Source organism: Pristiophorus japonicus, chromosome 13 (assembly GCF_044704955.1).
Source record: "Pristiophorus japonicus isolate sPriJap1 chromosome 13, sPriJap1.hap1, whole genome shotgun sequence".
Classification (NCBI taxonomy): domain Eukaryota; kingdom Metazoa; phylum Chordata; class Chondrichthyes; family Pristiophoridae; genus Pristiophorus; species Pristiophorus japonicus.
The window spans coordinates 140,375,962-140,398,612 of record NC_091989.1 but is presented as its reverse complement, the minus strand read 5'-3'; the positions used below and the strand labels follow the sequence as shown (position 1 = coordinate 140,398,612).

At 49.4% G+C, this 22,651-nt stretch overlaps 1 protein-coding gene across 1 annotated transcript; it reads left to right on the top strand.

Moving 5' to 3' along the window:
- Window positions 1–13,850: 13,850 nt before the first annotated feature.
- On the top strand, window positions 13,851–18,149 carry LOC139278196 (spidroin-2-like). The gene is made up of 2 exons (XM_070896846.1): window positions 13,851–14,053; window positions 15,689–18,149. The coding sequence occupies exons 1-2, from the start codon at window positions 13,851–13,853 to the stop codon at window positions 18,147–18,149; spliced, it is 2,664 nt and encodes an 887-aa protein (XP_070752947.1).
- The last annotated feature ends 4,502 nt before the right edge of the window (window positions 18,150–22,651 follow it).

The window sequence follows — 22,651 nt, the reverse complement described above, 5'->3', positions numbered from 1 at the left end:
TTTCTCCTCATCTCAGTCCTAAATGGCTTACCCCTTATCCTTAGACTGTGACCCCTGGTTCTATACTTCCCCAACATTGGGAACATTCTTCTTGTATCTAACCTGTCCAATCCTGTCAGAATTTTATATGTTTCTATGAGATCCCCTCTCATTCTTCTAAATTCCAGTGAATATAAGCTTAGTCTAACCAGTCTTTCTTCATATGTCAGTCATGCCATTCCGGGAATCAGTCTGGTTCACTGCACTACCTCTATAGCAAGAATGTCCTTCCTCAGATTAGGATAACAAAACTGTACACAATATTCAAGGTGTGGCCTCACCAAGGCCCTGTACAACTGCAATAAGACCTTCCTGCTCCTATATTCAAATCGTCTCGCTATAAAAGCCAACATGCCATTTGCCTTCTTCACCGCCTGTTGTACCTGCATGCCAAATTTCAATGATTGATGTACCATGACACCCAGGTCTCATTGCACCTCCCCTTTTCCTAATATTTCACCATTCAGATAATGTTCTGCCTTCATGTTTTTGCCACCAAAGTGGATAACCTCACATTTATCTACATTATACTGCATCTGCCATGCATTTGCCCACTCACCTAACCTGTCCAAGTCACCCTGCAGCCTCTTAGCATTCTCCTCACAGCTCACAGTGCCACCCTGCTTAGTGCCATCTGCAAACTTGGAGATATTACATTCAATTCCTTTGTCTAAATCATTAATGTATATTGTAAATAGCTGGGGCCTCTTGCGGTACCCCACTCGTCACTGCCTGCCATTCTGAAAAGGACCCCTTTATTCCTACTGCGTGAGAGCATTGTCTCTGACCTGTTTAAGAATCAGCCATAAGGTAACTGTTGGATATTGGGGGATAAAGGATATGGCCTTGCCAGCTGGCTCATGACTCCCCTGCCTAAGCACCAGACAGAAGCTGAGAAGCGCTACAATGAAAAGCATATAGCCACATGCAATATCGTCAAAAAGACGAGTTCTGAAGCAGCACTTCAGATGCCTGGACCACTCAGAAGGCATGCTACAATACCACCCTGAGCAGGTCGCTGAGTTCATTGTGGTGTGCTGCATGTTGTATAACCTAGCTATCAGGAGAGGACAACAATTGCCAGATGGGACCTTCAGTCCACCTCAGGAGAAAGGGGGGGCGGAAGAGAAGGACGAGGACCTCGGGGAGGACAATCAGCCTGGCAATGAACCCATGCTCCCACGTGCCACCCCCTCGCCCCCCCAACCACACCTCTGCAAAAGCCCTGTGGTAGTTATGCAACTGAAAAACTGTTGAGTCAGCAGCTCATGAATGAACGCTTTGCGTGAAGTTACGTTGGTGACAGTTACAGTTGCATTACGTTTCATCCTGGCCTGCCTGGCCTGGCCTGGCCTGGCCTGGCCTGGCCTGGCCTGGACTGACCATTGTTTGCAACCCTTGTATTGATGTTTTATCTTACGTTATTAGAAGGCACTTCACAACAATTGTAAAGTTAAATAAAATGTTTTAATAATTTAACAGCTGGTTTTAATTCTTTTTTAACAAACATGTATAAGCACCGCGCCGCCCTGCCAAAACCTCCAACATTGAACACATTTTTTCCACAATAATATAATGAGAATATCCTCCCACCATCCCCAAGTCAACAATCAACAGATTTTTAAAAATAATTAAAAAAACAATAATATACGCCAGCCCCCCACATCTGTAGACATGCTTCCCTCATCTAACTTCACCCCCTCCTCCTTGTAACCCCCAGTTTCACAAGTAATCCCCTAGTAACGGGATCAAGAAGTCTTGCAGCAGAGCACCTCAAGGGCTGCTGCAGTGGGGGGGAGGTGGGGGTGAGCGGGGGCGTTAACATTGGCAGAATGACTTCAGTGCATCGAGGAGAGGACATTTACAAAGAAACGTCTTCCGAGTCAGAATGAAGTTCTTCCTCCTGTCTCGCAGCTGTCGTGCAGGTTGGTGGTACGGCACCTTAGGGTGCAGTGCCGTATCCTGAAACTATCGCGTGCCGCATGGCATCGAGAGAATCGGTCGTTCGCCTCATTGCCACAACCATCTGCCCCATGCCCTCCAATATTTTGGCAGACAGTGTGGCAATGTCGCCGGTCGAACCACCAAGTGCCTGGAGGAGTTCTCGTCCTATGTCAACGCTCACCCTCAACAGTGACACCATGTTGACATCTATCCGTCACTGCGCGTGCCTACCTCGCCGAGCCAACCTCCGCAGGGTCGACGTGGGAACCGGACCACTCAGAGTGGCCTGGCCCCGCTATTTCATCCGTTGAGGATGACATGGTCGCAGGTACCATAGATGAGAGTTCGGGCTCATCACGCTCCTCCTTCTTGGTTTGTTCTTCATCACCCGTAGTGAGCATGACCTGCAGTGGTACTGGTGATGCTCCAGAGGTCTCCCGTTGCGCCTGGGGAGTCTTGGGAGCTGGAAAACATCATTGAGGTTAGTCGAAGAGTAGGGGAGACATGAGAACACTTGCGCTGCACAGGCATATGTACAAGGAGCAACACTACTGCAATAAATGTGAACGAGAGACATTACATATGATTAACATGAGAGTACAGAAGCTGCATGCATAACATTACATCATTCATATATTCTAATCAAATGGCATTAAATTACTTTAAATTGCCACTGGTTTACACTCAACTCACGTGGCGCAACAATGGGATCTGCACCACCACGGGTGGCAGAACGATTATGTGTGCCCACGATAATCAGTGAGAAAGTGAAGGTCAGCAGGCCCTCCTCATGTCCGCCTTCACTCCGCTTGATTCTTAGATATCTTCCTCTGTAAACGTGACAAGAGCATGGCATAAGCTAATTGACTAGGTACTATTACGGAAATGTAACAGATATTGTAATCCACAATTAGTCACTCCACATACTATTCATTGTTAACGTTAACATTATATGCTAACACGGTTTGTATCCAATGGATGCATGGTTATAACATCTACATTCAGAGAAAATATTCAATAAGATCGTGTTTAAGAACTAATGCTTGACACCAAACATCTTGCATACAATCTCCAGGAAAGGCCCCATCCACAGGCCGTGCGATTCGTCGCCTGAGGGTAGGGAGGCAGTTTATTGGAATCGATGGAGGTCCCCCAGGAGGGGGAATCAGGACCGCTGGTTGGCTTGACAATGACAGGACCGTAATGGGAGGGGGCACCAATATAATTTAATAATTCTCCTTCTAATCTAAAGTGGTAGAAATGCCGAGTGCTTGCGGTCTATCTGTTTCCAGTCATTCCTTTGGCCCCAATTTTCGATCAAAGCCTTTAAATAATAATTAATACCGTCAATTAACTTTAATGCATCTCAGCAAAATTAGTTAAAAGGCGCAGGTTCCGACCCCAGTCCAAATCTTAACAGGGAAGCTACCCTAACTTACCCAGCTTAATTACAATCTGGCAGATTTACATTCAAATTAAGTCAGTGCATCATTACAATTATAAATGTAATAATTTAATACTTACTCTTGCCGATGCAACAAGACTGTTCCAGTGCTTACGGCACTGGTCTGCCTCACGCCTATCGTGGGCCACCGATGAGACGAGAGCGGCAATATACATCCATATTTTTTGATAAATCCGGGGTGGAGGTTTCCCATGCCCACCCCGGGTGAATTGGCCCCACCGAGTCTCGACCTCGTTGATTAAGGCCTCATTAGCCTCACTCCTCCCTGCAACCTCCTGCAGACTTTCTCCCGAATCCTCCTGGGACATCTCCATCATGTAATATGTTCAGCGCTCCTTCAAAATACACCATCGTTGAAAAGCTTCCTTCTCTCTCTCCCTCCCTTTGCCTTCTGAGCATGCGCAGATGACCCCTGACCTCCCGAATCGCGGGAAAAGTTATTTTCCTGAAAAAAAATGCGCATGTGCAAAACAGCCATTGCTATGGATGCCAGCCTTGCATCACTATCGCCCATTTCAACAACGGCCGGGCGTTCGAGGCGGCTCCGCTCCCTGCTCCCGGGAGTGCGCTTCAATGGCACGTTAAACCGAGGCCCCAGCCCCGGCTCCAACCCACGGGAAGAACAATGACTTCCTCTAACTTTCGTTTTCGTCATTTCTCATCACGGCACTGCTCTTTAAACTCTGCCTGTTAGCCGTGCGCAAACAGTCTGCTCATTTTTGTTTTTTGAAAATGTGATTTATTTTGCCGCATCTTCTTCACTAAAATACCGCGTGCTGCTGGTGGCATTTAAATCGGGGCAGGCTTGTCTTTCGATCATGTCTGCCTCCTTTAACTTGCCCCTGAATGTAACCGCGCCTGCTTTGCATGTAACACACCTCAAATTTGCTTATTAGAAAGAAAGATGTGTTTTATATAGCGCCTTTCACTGCCACTTTGCCAGCGACGCCCACATCCCATAAACGAATTAAAAACAGACACAACCTCCAGGTCCCAAAGTGTTTTACAGCCAATGAACTAATTTTGAAGCAAAGGCAAAATACTGCGGATGCTGGAATTTGAAATAAAAACTGAATGCTGGACATACTCAGCAGGTCATGCAGTATCTGTGGAGAGAGAAACAGCTGACCTTTCCAGTCGATGACCCTTTAAGAATTGGAAAAAGTTAAAGATGTAACAGGTTTTTAAGCAAGTGTGGGAGGGGAGCAAAGAACAAAAGGCAAAGTCTGACAGGATGGAAGATCGTAGAGATGAAGAAACAAAAGGGATGATGGTGAAAGGCAAAAGGAGATGGTAATGGGACAAGTTAAGAAGCAAAAGATGAGTTAGATAGGGTGTAAATGGGGATGGCAGAATCATCAACAGCTGCTATGGGAAAGAGAAAAAAAAATAGGATCAGAGGTTATACAAGAGGGAGTTAGATATGGCCCTTACGGCTAAAGGGATCAAGGGTTATGGAGAAAGCAGGAAAGGGGTAGTGAGGTGAATGATCAGCCATGATCTTGTTGAATGGTGGTGCAGGCTCGAGGGGCCGAATGGCCTACTCCTGCACCTATTTTCTATATTTTTATGTTTCTATTCCACATTGCTAAGGCTATTGCCCAAATTAAAATGGCAAAATTAGTGTTTTTTTTAAATGGGCGATATTCCAGCGATCCTGAAAATTTAAAAAAGCACGAAGGCTGGAAATATCGCCCAGATCATAGTGAAAAGTCTAGCCCATATTTTATATCACTGTTCAGTCCTGGCCAATAAATGGATTCTCTGGCATGTCGAAGAGTGCTCTCGATGCCAGTGTGAGCAGCATGAAGTCGCTGACGAATGCCGGATCTCAGGGATTTTGGTATGACACAGCGATAGCCTTTGAAGACTATGCCATCCTGTGTTGTGGGTTTGTCACAAATTTTGAAGTATGCATGCGTTTCAGGCGGGCATTCATGTGTCATTTCTGGCCATCCCGTTGTGTTTGTTGTATGACCATTAAAGTGTGGAGTTGCATGTTGTATGGTAGTCAATCCTTGTTTGGAGAGTGGAAGAAAGTCCACCATGTGGCTGCATTCCACTGCAATTTCTGTCAGTGATCTCTCCACATTTTTGAGGTATGCACGCGAGAGGATGTCTGCTAGATACATTTTTTTTCCTGGTTGATACTTTATTTTGACGTCATATTGGTTGAGCCGAATGAGCAGACATTGTAGTCACTTGGGTGCTGCAGATAATGGCTTGTGTCATCTCGCAACCAAAGGCTTATGGTCTGTCCATAGCGTGATTTTGCGACCATATACATATTGATGGTTTTGTTCCATTCCGAAGACTTGAGCAAGCAGCTCCTTTTCAATTTGGAGTATCGCGTTTCTGCTGGAATGAGCGCTCGGCTCGAGTATGCAATTGGTTATCCCTGTTGCAGAAGGACGAACCCAAGACCCTTGCTTGAAGCATCTCCTTGACCTTCGGTTGCAAGTTTTTGGTCAAAGTACCTGAGCATCGGAGAATCTGTCATGTGTTGTTTGATAGCTTCAAATGCTTTGTCTTGGTCTTCAGTCTATTTCCAGACCGGGTCTTTATGAGTAAGCCGTCGCAGAGGCTCACTGAGGTCTGAATGATCTAGCAAGAATTTTGCGAGGTACTTTGTCATGCCGACTGTAAAGTCCTGTCCCCTCAGTACAGATTCACATGAGGCATGTAGTGAAGTCAAGGTCACTCTGGACCTGCACCTTTATTTCACAGCTCTGGAATACTGCACTTGCCTGAGACCTGTCCTTATATACCTGTCTCTTGCAAGTGCACCACTGGTGGTAAGGTATGCTGGTGATTACAGGTCATATCTTATTACAGTCATGTATAGCATGTTAGGATAGAGTTATACATAATAATGTAAGATACATGACATCACCCTCCCCCAAGGTCTTATTGTCTTTATAGGCTCAGTCTCTCAGGTGCTCTACCCTCTCGCGTGGAGCGTCTGAGTTGTGGTTCAGTTGTTTGCCTTGGTGTCTGTTTTTCTTTGGGTGTGGTTGCTGGTATCTCACCTGGGCTGTCTGTTTCGATTGGTGTGATTGTTGTTGACTCGCCTGGGCTGTCTGTTGGGATTGCCCTTTCCTCAGGTTGTTCCCTCTGTCTGTCCACCAGGTGTGGTACGGGTTCCACATTGTAGTCTGCCTCTGGTTCCACAGTGTTGTTGGTAAATCTGCTTTTGACTTGGTCTACATGCCTCCGGCAGGTTTTGCCATTGTCCATTTGTACTACCAGTAGCCTGTTTCCTTCCTTGCCCGTTACTGTCCCTGCAAGCCATTTGGGACCCCTGCCATAGTTTAGTACAAACACTTTGTCCCCTATCTCATTCCATCTCCCGCTCAAATTTCTGTCATGGTACTCAGTCAGCATATGGCGCTTTGCCTCAACGATTTAGTGCATGTCTGGGAGGATTAATGAGAGCCTTGTTTTTAAAGTTCTTTTCATCAACAGTTGCGCAGGGGGGATCCCAGTCAATGAGTGCGGACGAGATCTGTATGCCAGCAGCAGTCGCGACAGGCGACCCTGCAGCGTAGGACCTTGGATTTTAAGCATGCCTTGTTTAATAATTTGCACTGCTCTCTCCGCCTGGCCGTTGGAGGCTGGCTTGAATCTTGAATGGTGCCGCCTTGACGTGATTTATGCCGTGGTCAATTATAAAATCTTGGAATTCTGCGCTGGTGAAGCACGGACCATTGTCACTGACGAATATGTCAGGGATTCCGTGCGTTGCTAACATGGTTGCGAGGCTCTCCACAGTGGTGGAGGTTGTGCTCGAGTTTAAAATGGTGCATTCGATCCACTTTGAAAATGCATCGACAACTACGAGGAACATTTTGCCCATGAATGGGCCCGCATAGTCTACGTGCACCCGCGACCACGGTTTGGTAGGCCAGGGCCAGGGACTCAGTGGAGCCTCCCTGGGGGCATTGCTGAGTTGGGCACAAATGGTGCACCTTCGGACACAGAGCTCCAAGTCCACATCAATACCAGGCCACCAGACGTGGGATCTGGCTATGGCCTTCATGAGAATGATTCCCGGGTGCTTGCGGTGGAGTTCCCGGACAAATGCCTCTCTGCCTCGGAGAGGCATGACTACTCGGCTGCCCCACATCAGGCAGTCTGCTTGTCGTGATAGCTCATGCATGCGCCTGTGAAAGGGTTTTAATTACTCGGGGCAGGCATCGCGAGCCTCTGCCCAGTCACCGGTTACTAAGGATAACGTGGGGTCGCTGGCCGTGCAGGCTCTGATTTGGCGAGCCGTCATGGGCAAACCTGTGGACTCAAAGGCATTGATTGCCATGACTATCTCACAGTCCTGTTCGTCAGACCCTTCCGTGGTCGCCAGGGGTAGCCTGCTGAGCACGTCGGCACAGTTGTCTGTGCCTGGTCTGTGCCTTATGGGATAGTCGTAGGACGCCAGCCCACCGTTGAATTCGCGCCGAGGCGTTGCCGTTTATTGCCTTGCACTCGGATAGGAGGGACGTGAGGGGCCTGTGGTCGGTTTCTAACGTAAACTTGGCCCCGAAAAGGTATTGGTGCATCTTTTTGACACCATACACGCACGCGAGCACCTCCTTCTCTACCATTCCGTACCCGCGCTCCGCCCGCGAAAGTGACCTGGAGGCATAAGCTATGGGTTGTAATTTGCCCGCACTATTGACATGTTGCAAAATGCACCTGACCCCATACGCTGACGCATCGCATGTGAGAACTAGCTTTTTACCTGGGTCAAAGAAAGTCAAAACACTGTTGGAACACAGAAGGTTGCGCACCTTATTGAAGGCGCGTTCCTGGGCGTCCCCCCAAAACCAATCGCACCACTTCCTGAGTAGCACGTGGAGAGGCTCCAGCAGCGTGCTTAAGTTCTGCATAAAGTTCCCAAAGTAATTGAGTAGCCCGAGAAAGGCGCGCAGTTCTGAGACATTCTGGGGCCTGGGTGCCAGGCGAATTGCTTCTGTTTTGGACTCTGTTGGGCAGATTCCATCAGCAGCAATCCTTCTGCCCAAAAATTCAACCTCAGGTGCGAGAAACAGGCATTTGGAGTTCTTGACTCGTAGGCCTACCCGATCCAACCGCTTTAGTACTTCCTCCAAATTACGGAGATGGGAGTCGGTGTCCCTGCCCGTGATAAGTATGTCGTCCTGAAATACAACCGTCCCCGGGATGGACTTGAGCAGACTTTCCATGTTGCGCTGGAATATGGCAGCTGCCGACCTGATGCCGAATGGGCATCGATTGTACATGAAAAGGCCTCGATGTGTGTTGATGGTGGTGAGTAGCTTGGATTCCTCGGTCAATATTTGCATCATATACGCAGATGTGAGGTCTAGTTTTGAGAAAAGTTTACCACCAGCCAATGTGGCAAATAAGTCCTCTGCTCTGGGCAGCCGGTACTGGTCCTGTAGGGAGATTCTGTTTATGGGAGATTTGTAGTCCTCACAGATTCGTACGGATCCATCAGGCTTCATGACTGGGACGATGGGACTTGCCCAGTCGCTAAATTCCACAGGTGATATAATGCCTTCCTGCAGAAGCCTGTCTAGTTCGTGTTCAATCTTTTCCCTCATCACATAGGGTACAGCTCTGGCCTTGTGATGGAACGGTCTAGCATCCTGTGTGATGTAGATTTTGACTTTGGCCCCTTTGAAAGTGCCCACACCTGGCTGAAAGAGATGTTCAAATCACTTTATAACTGTTGAGCAGGAGGTCCGTTCCTCTAATGACATGGCATGGACATCATCCCATTTTCCAGTTTAGTTTTGCCAGCCAGCTTCTCCCCAGCAGTGCTGGGGGATCTCCGGGGACAATCCACAGGGGAAGTCGGTTTACTGTCTCTTTGTGTGTGACAGAGAGCATGGCGCTGCCGAGGACTGGTACGATTTCTTTGGTATAATCCTTAGTTTGGTGTTGACCCTTGTGAGTTTTGGTCTGTCTCTTTTATGCGGCCACAGTTGTTCAAATTGTTGAGCGCCCATGAGAGATTGACTCGCTCCCGTATCCAGCTCCATGTTGACAGATATCCCGTTGAGTAGGACCATCATCATTATAGGAGGCATCCTGTTGTAGGAGCAGCGGCCATTGATCGTGTTGACCCGCTGTACATCGGTCTCCCGGGTACTGTCCCCACCATCTTCTGGTCCGCTTTCCGACCCATCCGATTCGTATACCAGCCGAGCTGTCGTTTTTTTGCACATGCGGGCCAAATGCCCTGTATATTCACAGTTACGGCAAACAGCCTGCTGAAATCGACATCCCCTTGACGAGTGCCACCCCCACACCTCCAGCACAGACCTGTTCCATTGTTCAAGGTGTTCCCAAAGAATGAGCTGCGTCTGGCTGATCTCTCTTGAGCTTTTCTCAGTTTGTAGTTGATTGCTCGCATTGTGGGTTGATGAGGTGTGAACGGCCGTTCCTGTGGCCCTTGATGGCTTCTGTCGCTACTGCCTGCTGTCGAGAGTCTGTTCTCCCGGTTTTGTCTGTGTGTGGGGGTAGCAGCTTGTTTAGTGCTGTGAACTTCTTGTTCCGATATTTCGTTAGTTGTCGTACCTGCATTGTAAATCAACCTCGTTTCTTCTTCCCCTACCAAGAATGTTTGTGCAACCAGTGCTGCTGCTTCTAAGGTCAGGTTCTTGGTCTCTATGAGCTTTCGGAATATGCCTGCGTGACCTATTCCTTCAATGAAAAAGTCTCTCAGCATTTCTCTCCTCAGTTCATCGGAGAACTCACAAAAACTAGCCAACTTTCGAAGTTCCGCCACGAAGTCTGGTATGCTCTGTCCCACACAGCGTCTGTAGTTGTAGAACCTGTGTCTGGCCATGTGTAGGCTGCTCGCTGGCTTCAGGTGGTCTCTTACCAGTGTGCTCAATTGTTCAAACGACTTGCTTGCTAGCTTCTCGGGTGCCAACAGATCCTTCATTAAAGCGTATGTTTTCGAGCCACAGCTGTTCAAGAGATGGGCTCTTCTCTTATCTGCCTTATCATCGCCTAACCAGTCTTTGCTTACAAAGCTTTGCTGGAGCCTTTCTATAAAGTCCTCCCAATTGTCTCCCGCATTGTACTTTTCATCTGATCCGTTGTTTGCCATTCTGTGGATTCTGTAATCCCGTAACTCGTCGCCACTGTAAAGTCCTGTCCCCTCAGTACAGATTCACATGAGGCATGTAATGAAGTCAAGGTCACTCTGGACCTGCACCTTCATTTCACAGTCCTGGACTGCTGCACTTGCCTGAGACCTGTCCTTATATACCTGTCTCTTGCAAGTGCACCCCTGGTGGTAAGGTATGCTGGTGGTTACAGGTCATATCTTATTACAGTCATGTATAGCATGTTGGGATACAGTTATATATAATAATGTAAGATACATGACACCGACAAATCATTGTACACCTGTGACATCCTGCCGTTTCTGCATTTCGTTGATTGTGACCACTTTGCTTGGGTTGGCTTTAAGTCCATCAATAGACAGTATGTGTCCAATGTATTTAATTTGGGAGCTCTTGTATTCGAATTTTTCGAAGTTAAGTTTGATGTTTCGCTCTCTGCATCTCTGCATGAATTTGCGTAAGTTTGTGTCATGATAGTGATTGGCCTCTTTACGTGTCTCATCACGTTCAGTGATCAAAATATCATCTGCAATCTTATAGACTCCATCTAGACACTCGAGGTTCTGGTCTAGCTTCAGCTGGAAGATTTCCGGGGGTAGGATTAATGCCAAATGACATTCTATTATATCGATATCATCTCCATGAGGTCTGGAAGGTCGTGAGATAGGAGGACTCTGTGTCTAGTTCACATTGCAAGAAACCCTCCTTGCAGTCTGCTTTAGTGAAGATCTTTACATTTGACATCTGTGGCAAGATGTCATCGATCACAGGATATGGATAGAGCCCACGTTTCAAGGCATTGTTCAGATGTTGATGGTCAATACATACTCGTATCTTTCCATTTGATTTTTGTACGATCACTAGACTGGATACGCAGTTCATCGGTTCAACAACTTTCGTGATGATTTGTCGATTTTCCAAATGATCGAGTTCCTCTTTTAGCGTTTGTTTGATCGCTATTGGCACCCGTCTGAGTGACATTACAGCTGGTGTCGTTGATTCATTAAGTTCAAGGTGAACTGTCCCTGGCATGTGTCCAAGTCCTTTAAACACATCTGGATACGTATTGTTGCCTTGTTCGTAGTTTGCGATTTGCGTGGTTCATTTACCACCGCGATATTCTGATGCTGCACTTTTATCAGTTGTAGATGTTGAGCAGTGCGTGAGCCAATCAGTGCTGCACTTTGGCCCTCAATGATCACAAAGGGCACAATGTACTTTTGCTTGTTCTTTGTATTTTTCCTGTGGCACATTACAAATCCCTATCACTGGAATAGTTGCATGATTGACAGTATTGTCTTAGATTCTTTGATCTTTAAGCCTTTTGGTAAGTATCTAAGAGATAGCACATTAGCATTTGACTTTTAATGGAGAAGGTAGCCATAATCTTGTTAAGATACTTTCTGTCAGCTTTGTCCTTGAATGTGCGATCAACTTTACCAAGCATCTTTACAGTAATGACTTCAAAATCAGAATCATACCTCTCTTCTTATAGTGCATGAACTTTTGGCTTGCCCTTATATTTAGGGTTATGTGTAGACTTCTGCCTTGATCCATTCTGCCTACACTTTTGAGAAAAGTGATTTAGTTTGCCGCAACTTGTGCAGGCCTTCCCATATGCTGGGCATTTAGTTTTTGACAGCTCATGTCTTTTGCCACAATATCTGCAATTGTTTGTGAACTCTTTGTCTGTGAATTCTTTCTTTGTGGGTCGGGGTTTCTGAGTGACAGCTTTGACATCTTCACAGTCTGTTTTAGTGAGCTTCATGGATTTCAGTTGCGCAACTGTGGCCTCTGTAGCTTTACAGAGCATCACACATATCGAGTGTTAGGCTTGATTCTTACAACAGCCTCTCTCGCACAGTTGTGTCAGATATTCCGCAGACTATGTGGTCTCTGATGAAATCATCCCTCAAATTGCCGAAATCACATGACGATGCTAGCTCTCTCACTTTCACGAGATATCTGTCAAACCGCTCGTCCTCTTGTACACAGCTGTTAAACTGATACCGTTCATAGATGATGTTGGTTTTACCTTTACAGTGCTCTCCCCAGAGCTTCAAAATAATCTCAATTTCCTGCTTGTCTTCCTCAGATTTGTATGGAAGATTATTGTGGATATCTAGGGCATTGCTGCCAATGGCAGTGATATACGTTGCAACCTTACCTCTATCTGTTTTTTCCACAATATTTCTGATAATTTTAGAGTTGTCCCACAGCAGTTTGAATTTTTTCCAGTTGGCTTTTAAATCACCAGTTGCCTGCAATGGAGGTGGGAGAGGAATGTGCGTGGGAGTTGGCACTGTGATGGTCATGATCGCTCGCTACAGTTTAGGACTTTGGGTTTGTCACATCGAGGACTGGAACAAGTCTAATAGTAAACTATCGTGGCCATGTAATTGTAGAAATACTTCTTCAATCGAGGTTCTACAATAACGTATGCCACTTTAAGTTTACTTTACTAATGCCTCTAGATTATTTTACAAGCTTATGACTATTTATCACCCTTCACGGATCCACGCGCGATGTGTAGGAAGCATGTTCTGCACTGCACTGCTTAACATCAATTTTGATTAGCTTGAAAAAGTCTTACAGTTCCAATATTTCAGTCGTAGATGCGTTCAACAAAAAATCGGAAGTCTCCGCTTCTGACACCATGTATTTTATATTCTCTTGAACACTCTTAGTTCAACTTAACTCTACTTATTTGGGAGATCTCAGACAGCCATGTGGAGCTGAAAATGGCATTCCTTCACAGACCCTCTCTCTCAATACAGCTCCCTATACCTCCTAGCTAGAGGGCGCTATACAGTATATCGATACCCCTAGCTAGAGGGCGCTATACATTATCTCATTACACTCAGCAAGGTGGTGGCAATTACTCTTACATTTTATGGTGCACCATGCCACTCACGAGGAGCTCATGGTATCTAGTTTGCCTAACGAAGGCTGAAACCTATGTTTGTGAATTATCTAATTAGCAGCTAGTTAACTATCCTCTTTGGCAAGAGGAGACAAGCAGAGTTTCCTTATGGTTTAATTTGCTTCAACTTGATAGCCTGGTGATGACAGATCAGAACCAAGCCAACTTACTGCAGCTTCTCAGTAATCTGATATCTGAACCAAACAGGTTCCTACTTTCCAACAGTGACTGCAATTCAAAAATACTTCATTGACTGTAAAGCACTTTGGGATGTCCTGAGGTAAAGAAAGGTGCTTATATAAATGCAAGGGCTGGATTTTCGGTTTGTTGCCGCCTCTGTTTGCGCCCTGGAGGGCCGGTAATGGGGCCGGGACATTCGGTGCCGGGTTTGTGGGGGCATGGGAGAGACGAACCGGTGTGCAACACCCCTGGTTGTGACACCGTTTTGAAATTTGTTTCTTGCCCGACTCGTAAAGCCCTGCAGCGCGCCCTAGTGGGACCACCTGGGAAAGCTGGCAGTCCGAGCTGTATCGGCCGCAGTAAGGGAAGGAATGCCTACCTGAGGTAAGTGTGATTGTAATTTTTTTATTTTTGCGAGTTATGGTGATGTGACATCAGTAAAGTATTAGGAATGGTATTTTTTGGCGATTTTTTTTTCTACCAGGGAAACCTCTCTTAGGACACTCCAAGACCGACTGTTTAGCTCGGGATTTTCAGTTGCTCAGCCGACCTAGCGCCCTAAAAGAGGCATGTAACACCTCCCTTTACATTACTCTCCACACTCAGGACCCAGCTGATGAATTTTACGGCTGCAGACGCAAACCATTTCCCGGTGCAAAATTTATCGCTCCGCCTGGATAATGCCGCAACAGAGACGCGATCAAATTTCCACCCCAACGATTTTCTTTGTTTCCCGCATTTCCAGTGTTTTTTTTTCATATTTCCTGCATCTGTAGTGTTTTGCATTTTCTCAGTACTTGTTTTTTCTTGTTCCTCGGCCTAATCCATCCTATAAGTAACTCTGAAATCATTCTTAAATCTGCACTGTTAGCTTCTGCACGTTTCTTTTTTCTGGAAGTGGTAACTTTACCCCTGAAAAATAGTCACAAGTGGCACTGTTCTTGGTACTGGCTGACCGTTTAAATGGTATTTGCTGGTGAATTAAAATGACACTCAATGATTGGTATCTGACTTTTTAAATTTACAGTATGAATGACAAGGTGATTATACTATTTTTAGCAGAAACATAGAAACATAGAAAATAGGAGCAGTAGTATGCCATTCGGCCCTTTGAGTCCGCACCACCGTTCAATATGATCATGGCTGATCCTCTATCTCAACACCATATTACCGCTTTTTCCCCATACCCTTTGATGTCTTTTGTTTCTAGAAATCTATCTATCTCCCTCTTAAAATGGTCCATATCCGCAATCCCTTTCTGAACTATTTCAATGCAGCCATTAAACCAAACCATTTAAAACCAGGTTAAAAATAACTGTTAAAATAGTGCAGGCAGGGATTTTGCACGAATGTTTGTTTAAAAAGTACACACTAAATGAAACCCCAAGGAAACCAATGAAAGTAACTGTTTATTTAAAGCACAATCTAAAAACTAAACAATGTCAGTGCTCTCAGAATATAAATACTAAGCACCTACAAATCATTGTGATGACTGTTTTTCACAATCATGTGTTGCAATGTGTTATTAGCATAGTGTTTCCTTCTAAAGGTTACTGGTGAGATTTGAACAGATGGGTGAAAAAAACATTCTTAAAACAAAAAGATATTAATATTCCACTTAAAGGCAATGTCAAGGCAAATGAGCACACTGAATATTTATTGTACAGGTTGAAGCTCCCTTATCCGACACCCTCGGGACCTGGCCTGTGCTGAATAAGGGATTTTGCCGGATGATGGGAGGTCAGCGGCCCGAGGTCGGGGAGGGGCGGGGGAAAGAGGTTGGCGCCCTGGGCAGGCCCGAAGTGTCAGCGGGCCCTCGGCGGGTCGGTGAGCCGCAAAGGAAGTGTCGGCGGGCCCTCGGCGGGTCGGTGAGCCGCAAAGGAAGTGTCGGCGGGCCCTCGGCGGGTCGGTGAGCCGCAAAGGAAGTGTCGGCGGGCCCTCGGCGGGTCGGTGAGCCGCAAAGGAAGTGTCGGTGGGCCGAGTGTCAGAGCAGCCCCAACGGCCCAAGTGTCGGCACAGCCCCAGCAGGCCAAGTGTGGGTGGGCCCCCGGCGGGCCGAGTGTCGGAGCGGCCCCAGCAGGCCGAGTGTGGGTGGGCCCCCGGCGGGCCGAGTGTCGGAGCGGCCCCAGCAGGCCAAGTGTGGGTGGGCCCCCGGCGGGCCGAGTGTCGGAGCGGCCCCAGCAGGCCAAGTGTGGGTGGGCCCCCGGCGGGCCGAGTGTCGGAGCGGCCCCAGCAGGCCAAGTGTGGGTGGGCCCCCGGCGGGCCGAGTGTCGGAGCGGCCCCAGCAGGCCAAGTGTGGGTGGGCCCCCGGCGGGTCGAGTGTCGGAGCGGCCCCAGCAGGCCAAGTGTGGGTGGGCCCTCGGTGGGCCGAGTGTCGGAGCGACCCCAGCAGGCCAAGTGTGGGTGGGCCCCCGGCGGGCCGAGTGTCGGAGCGGCCCCAGCAGGCCAAGTGTGGGTGGGCCCCCGGCGGGCCGAGTGTCGGAGCGGCCCCAGCAGGCCAAGTGTGGGTGGACCCTTGGCGGCCCGAGTGTCGGAGCGACCCCAGCAGGCCAAGTGTGGGTGGACCCTCGGCGGCCCGAGTGTCGGAGCGGCCCCAGCAGGCCAAGTGTGGGTGGACCCTCGGCGGGCCGAGTGTCGGCACAGCCCCAGAAGGCCAAGTGTGGGTGGGCCCCTGGCGGGTCGAGTGTTGGAGCGGCCCCAGCAGGCCGAGTGTGGGTGGGCACCTGGTGGGACGAGTGTCGGAGCGGCCCCAGCAGGCCAAGTGTGGGTGGGCCCTCGGTGGGCCGAGTGTCGGAGCGGCCCCAGCAGGCCAACTGTGGGTGGGCCCCTGGCGGCCCGAGTGTCGGAGCGGCCCCAGCAGGCCAAGTGTGGGTGGACCCTCGGCGGGTCGAGTGTCGGAGCGGCCCCAGCAGGCCGAGTGTGGGTGGGCACCTGGTGGGCCGAGTGTCGGAGCGGCCCCAGCAGGCCAAGTGTGGGTGGGCCCTCGGTGGGCCGAGTGTCGGAGCGGCCCCAGCAGGCCAAGTGTGGGTGGGCTCTCGGCGGGTCGAGTGTCGGAGCGGCCCCAGCAGGCCAAGTGTGGGTGGGCCCCTGGCGGGCCGAGTGTCGGAGCGACCCCAGAAGGCCAAGTGTGGGTGGGCCCTCGGCGGGCCGAGTGTCGGAGCGACCCCAGAAGGCCAAGTGTGGGTGGGCCCTCGGTGGCCCGAGTGTTGGAGCGACCCCAGAAGGCCAAGTGTGGGTGGGCCCTCAGTGGGCCGAGTGTCGGAGCGGCCCCAGCAGGCCAAGTGTGGGTGGGCCCTCGGTGGGCCAAGTGTCGGAGCGGCCCCAGCAGGCCAAGTGTGGGTGGGCCCCTGGCGGGCCGAGTGTCGGAGCGGCCCCAGCAGGCCAAGTGTGGGTGGGCCCTCGGCGGCCCGAGTGTCGGAGCGGCCCCAGCAGGCCAAGTGTGGGTGGGCCCTCGGTGGGCCGAGTGTCGGAGCGGCCCCAGCAGGCCAAGTGTGGGTGGGCCCTCGGCGGCCCGAGTGTCGGAGCGGCCCCAGCAGGCCAAGTGTGGGTGGGCCCCTGGCGGGCCGAGTGTCGGAGCGACCCCAGAAGGCCAAGTGTGGGTGGGCCCTCGGCGGGCCGAGTGTCGGAGCGACCCCAGAAGGCCAAGTGTGGGTGGGCCCTCGGTGGCCCGAGTGTTGGAGCGACCCCAGAAGGCCAAGTGTGGGTGGGCCCTCAGTGGGCCGAGTGTCGGAGCGGCCCCAGCAGGCCAAGTGTGGGTGGGCCCTCGGTGGGCCGAGTGTCGGAGCGGCCCCAGCAGGCCAAGTGTGGGTGGGCTCTCGGCGGGTCGAGTGTCGGAGCGGCCCCAGCAGGCCAAGTGTGGGTGGGCCCCTGGCGGGCCGAGTGTCGGAGCGACCCCAGAAGGCCAAGTGTGGGTGGGCCCTCGGCGGGCCGAGTGTCGGAGCGACCCCAGAAGGCCAAGTGTGGGTGGGCCCTCGGTGGCCCGAGTGTTGGAGCGACCCCAGAAGGCCAAGTGTGGGTGGGCCCTCAGTGGGCCGAGTGTCGGAGCGGCCCCAGCAGGCCAAGTGTGGGTGGGCCCTCGGTGGGCCAAGTGTCGGAGCGGCCCCAGCAGGCCAAGTGTGGGTGGGCCCCTGGTGGCCCGAGTGTCGGAGCGGCCCCAGCAGGCCAAGTGTGGGTGGGCCCTCGGCGGCCCGAGTGTCGGAGCGGCCCCAGCAGGCCAAGTGTGGGTGGGCCCTCGGTGGGCCGAGTGTCGGAGCGGCCCCAGCAGGCCAAGTGTGGGTGGGCCCTCGGCGGCCCGAGTGTCGGAGCGGCCCCAGCAGGCCGAGTGTGGGTGGGCCCCTGGCGGGCCGAGTGTCGGAGCGGCCCCAGCAGGCCAAGTGAGGGTGGGCTTCGGCGGGCCGAGTGTCGGAGCGGCCCCAGCAGGCCGAGTGTGGGTGGGCCCTCGGCGGGCCGAGTGTCGGAGCGGCCCCAGCAGGCCAAGTGAGGGTGGGCCCTCGGCGGGCCGAGTGTCGGAGCAGCCCCAATGTCGGGGTGGAGGTCGGCCATGTTCTGTGCATGCGCCCCCTGCTGCCGGAATCATGCCGGACGCGGGGTGGTGCCGATGAGGGAGTCCCGGATAAGGGAGTTCCAACCTCTATTTGTGATGGGATTCATTAATGCCAGTGAAGATATGGGCCAAGAGTTTCTGCTTTGGGCACAATCGGCAGTTCAACCACAAATTATGCTCAAAAATAAGCTGGTTTCCAGAAGTTATTTTTTTTTTTTGCTCAGGTTTCCGCTCAAACTCACTTGCATGTCACCAAACATAAAATCTGCCATGAACCAATGCAATCAAGCAGTGTTTTAGAATGTAATTTACAAACTAATTACGTTAAAACATGTTTCTTCATATATTTATGAGTGGTAACCAGATACAGTTCGATTAACCCACCTGAAAATGAATTAATCACTAAAGATAAGCATTTTTAATAAGCGTGTCCAGTCCACCACCTGTGATTGACCACATTTTAAATCACTGAAAACAACATTAACAACTAAACAGAACTATTTATTAGTTTCATTGGTGTACAGTAGTCAGTTTGAGTAAGTTAAATATTTTTAAATCTTTAAAAGATTTTAAAAGGTGCCTATTAGTGTAAAGAAAAAGCTTAATTACAGAGCCTCCTCAAAGGCCCAAAAATGGGTGCATTTAGCGGAAACTCGCCATGGTTATGAATTCAATCTGGGGGTTGTGGCCAGTTTTGTGGGTGTGATATTTTTTAAACTAGCGCAAAGATCATGGAAACTATATTTGCAGTGAACGTAATTTGCATTTGAAATTCCTCGATCTTTTCTGCTTGTTTGGCCGATTTCGGGCGAATTGCGCTGAAACAACCAGCGCAACCAGGCCATGGTTTATTGTACATCGCTTGAGCTTGGTGACTAATCTCTCTGACTAACTGAATAGTGCAGAGATCTTCACGTCTTTAGTGCTATAGTGACTTCTGATGTATGTTGAAATGGTCATAAAAAGTAAATATTCCTTTTATTAAGTTTAATACTTCATTTTCATATTTCAATATTTATTGCAATGGACAACTTTCAGCTCATTAGATCATTTATTAATTCTATTGTTAGCAACAACAATTGGTAAAAATCTAGAAATACTTTTTTTGAAGCCCACAGAGTGTAGAAATTATTGAACAATGGGAATATTTGGGCATAGTTACTCTGGGGCGCTTATTCAGCATGGTGGGACTTCCGCCCTCTACAAAGATGGGCTCTGATCCTGGTGGATCTTCCAGTCTTGGTGTCATGTACATAATCTTGACAGGTTTCATAGCCTCCACCAAACTCCATCTGATTGGGGAGGGGTGGGGAGGGGGGGGGAGGATACGGTGGGGTGCAGATTTACAATGCACGTCTCAGAGGCATAATGTTTCCAGCAGCGTATATCATGTCTGTTATATATGTGGACTTGTATTTACTCTGTACAGCCACCAGAGGGCTCATTCCCCGGAATCCCAAGGGATCCCATAATCCCTTGGGAGCACAGGTATTTAAGGAGGCTTCACAGGTTGGAGAGGCACTCTGGAGACCTGCAATAAAAGACTAAGGTCATACTTTACTTTGAGCTCACAGTGTTCAATCTGACTCTTTCTCCATACACAACACTGGCGATGAGATACAGATTGCGAACCCAAGGATGCAGAGAACAGTGGGCATCCTGGAGAAATTTTGGAGGGAGATGATTGGGAAACTTTTGTGGAGCGACTCAACCAATACTTCGTGGCCAACGAGCTAAATGGGGAAGAGAGCGCTGCCAAACGAAGGGCGATCCTCCTCACCGTCTGTGGGGCACCAACGTATGACCTCATGAAGAATCTGCTCACTCCAGCGAAACCCATGAAGAAATCGTATGATGATTTGTGCACACTGGTCCGAGAGCATTTGAACCCGAAGGAAAGCGTTCTGATGGCGAGGTACCGGTTCTACACCTACAAAAGATCTGAAGGCCAGGAAGTGGCGAGTTATGTCGCCGAGCTGAGACGCCTTGCAGGACATTGCGAATTTGAAGGACAATTGGAGCACATGCTCAGAGACTTTTTCGTACTTGGCATTGGCCACGAAACCATACTTCGCAAGCTTTTGACTGTAGAGACCCCAACCTTGAGTAAGGCCATAGCGATAGACCAGAAATTCATTGCCACCAGCGACAATACGAAGCAAATCTCTCAGCACACAAGTGCTGCTACAAGTACTGTGAACAAAATGATGTTGTTTTCGAATCATAATGTACAGGTTAGGTCACACATACCTGCAGCTACACATCCGCAGATGTCTCACAGTCCACCATCAAGGGTGATGAATGCAAGGCCATTAACAACCTGCGGGGGTGATCATCGTTTCCATTCATGCGGATTCAAAGGATACGTTTGCAAGGGCTGTGGAACAATGGGACACCTTCAACGACTGTGCAGGTGAGCTGCTAAGCCTGTTAAACCTGCAAACCACCATGCTGCAGAGGAGGACAGATCCACGGAGGATCACTATAAACCAGAGCCTCAGATAGAGGAGGCAGATGTACATGGAGTGCACACATTCACCACGAATTGTCCCACGATAATGTTGAATGTTGAACTAAATGGACTCCCGATGTCAATGGAGCTGTACACGGATGCGAGCCAGTCCATCATGAGCAAAAAGACTTTCGAAAGGTTGTGGTGCAACAAGCCCTCAATGCCAGTCTTAACTCCAGTTCGCACGAGCCTAAGAACTTACACTAAAGAACTGATTCCTGTAATCGGCAGTGCTACTGTAAAGGTCTCTTACGATAGAGCGGTGCACAAGCTACAATTCTGGGTGGTACTGGGTGATGGTCCCACGCTGCTCGGCAGGAGCTGGCTGGGAAAGATGCACTGGAATTGGGACAACATCGAGCGCTATCGCACGCTGACGACACTCCAGGTCTTTAAAAATTTCCTTCGCTGTTCGAACCAAGCATCGAGAAATTCCAAGGACCAAAAGTGCAGATCCACTTAATTCCAGGGGCGCAACCCATCCATCACAAGGCGAGAGCAGTACCGTACATGATGAGAGAAAGGGTAGAGATCGAGCTAGACCGGCTGCAATGAGAGGGCATCATATCACCGATCGAGTTCAACGAGTGGGCCAGTCCTTTTGTCCCAGTCCTCAAGGGAGACGGCACCGTCAGAATCTGTGGCGATTACAAAGTAACTATCAATTATTTCTCCCTGCAGGACCAATACCCACTACCAAAAGCCGACGACCTCTTTGCAACGCTGGCAGGAGGAAAGACGTTCACGAAGCTGGATCTGACTTCAGCCTACATGACGTAGGAACTGGAGGAATCATCGAAAGCCCTCACCTGCATCAACACATACAAAGGTCTTTTTGTTTATAACAGATGCCCATTTGGAATCCGATCGGCGGCGGCGATATTCCAGAGAAACATGGAAAGTTTACGGAAGTCGGTCCCACACACCGTGGTCTTCCAGGACGACATCTTGGTCACAGGTCGGAACACAGTCGAGCACCTACAGAACCTGGAGGAGGTTCTTAGTCGACTCGACCACGTGGGGCTCAGTTTAAAACACTCGAAGTGCGTTTTCCTGGTGCCTGAAATGGAGTTTCTGGGAAGGAGGATTACGGCGGACAGCATTATGTCCAGCAACGCGAAGACGGAGGCAATTAAGAACGCACCGAGGCCACAGAACGTGTCAGAGCTGCGGTAGTTTCTGGGACTCTTGAACTACTTTGGTAACTTCTTACTGGATCTCAGCATCCTCTAGAACCACTACATGTCTTACTACGAAAAGGGGGTGAATGGGTTTGGGGCAAAAGCCAAGAAAATGCCTTTGTAAAAGCGAGAAAATTGTTATACTCAAACAAATTGCTTGTGTTGTATGATCCATGTAAGCGTTTGGTACAATCATGTGATGCGTCATCATATGGCGTCGTGTGTGTATTGCAAGAAGCTAATGATTTCGTAAAACTACAACCGGTTGCTTATGCATCAAGGAGTCTGTCTAAGGCCGAGAGTGCCTACAGCATGATTGAAAACGAAGCGTTAGCATGTGTCTATGGGGTAAAGAGAATGCATCAATACCTGTTTGGGCTAAAATTTGAATTGGAAACTTACCATAAGCCACTTATATCCCTGTTTTATGAGAGTAAAGGGATAAATACCAATGCATCGGTCCACATCCAGAGATGGGCACTCACGTTGTCCGCATACAACTACACCAGGCAGCCCAGCAAGGTCAGCTGCACAACAGCCCAGCGAGGGCCCAACAAATGATTCAGCAACACCAGTTTTCACACCGAGACGATCAACCAGGGCAAGAAGGGCCCCAGATCGACTCACATTGTAAATAGTTACACTATTGACTTTGGGGGGTGGGGGGGGGAATGTTGTTATATATGTTGACTTGTATTTACTCTGTACAGCCACCAGAGGGCTCATTCCCCGGAGTCCCAAAGGAT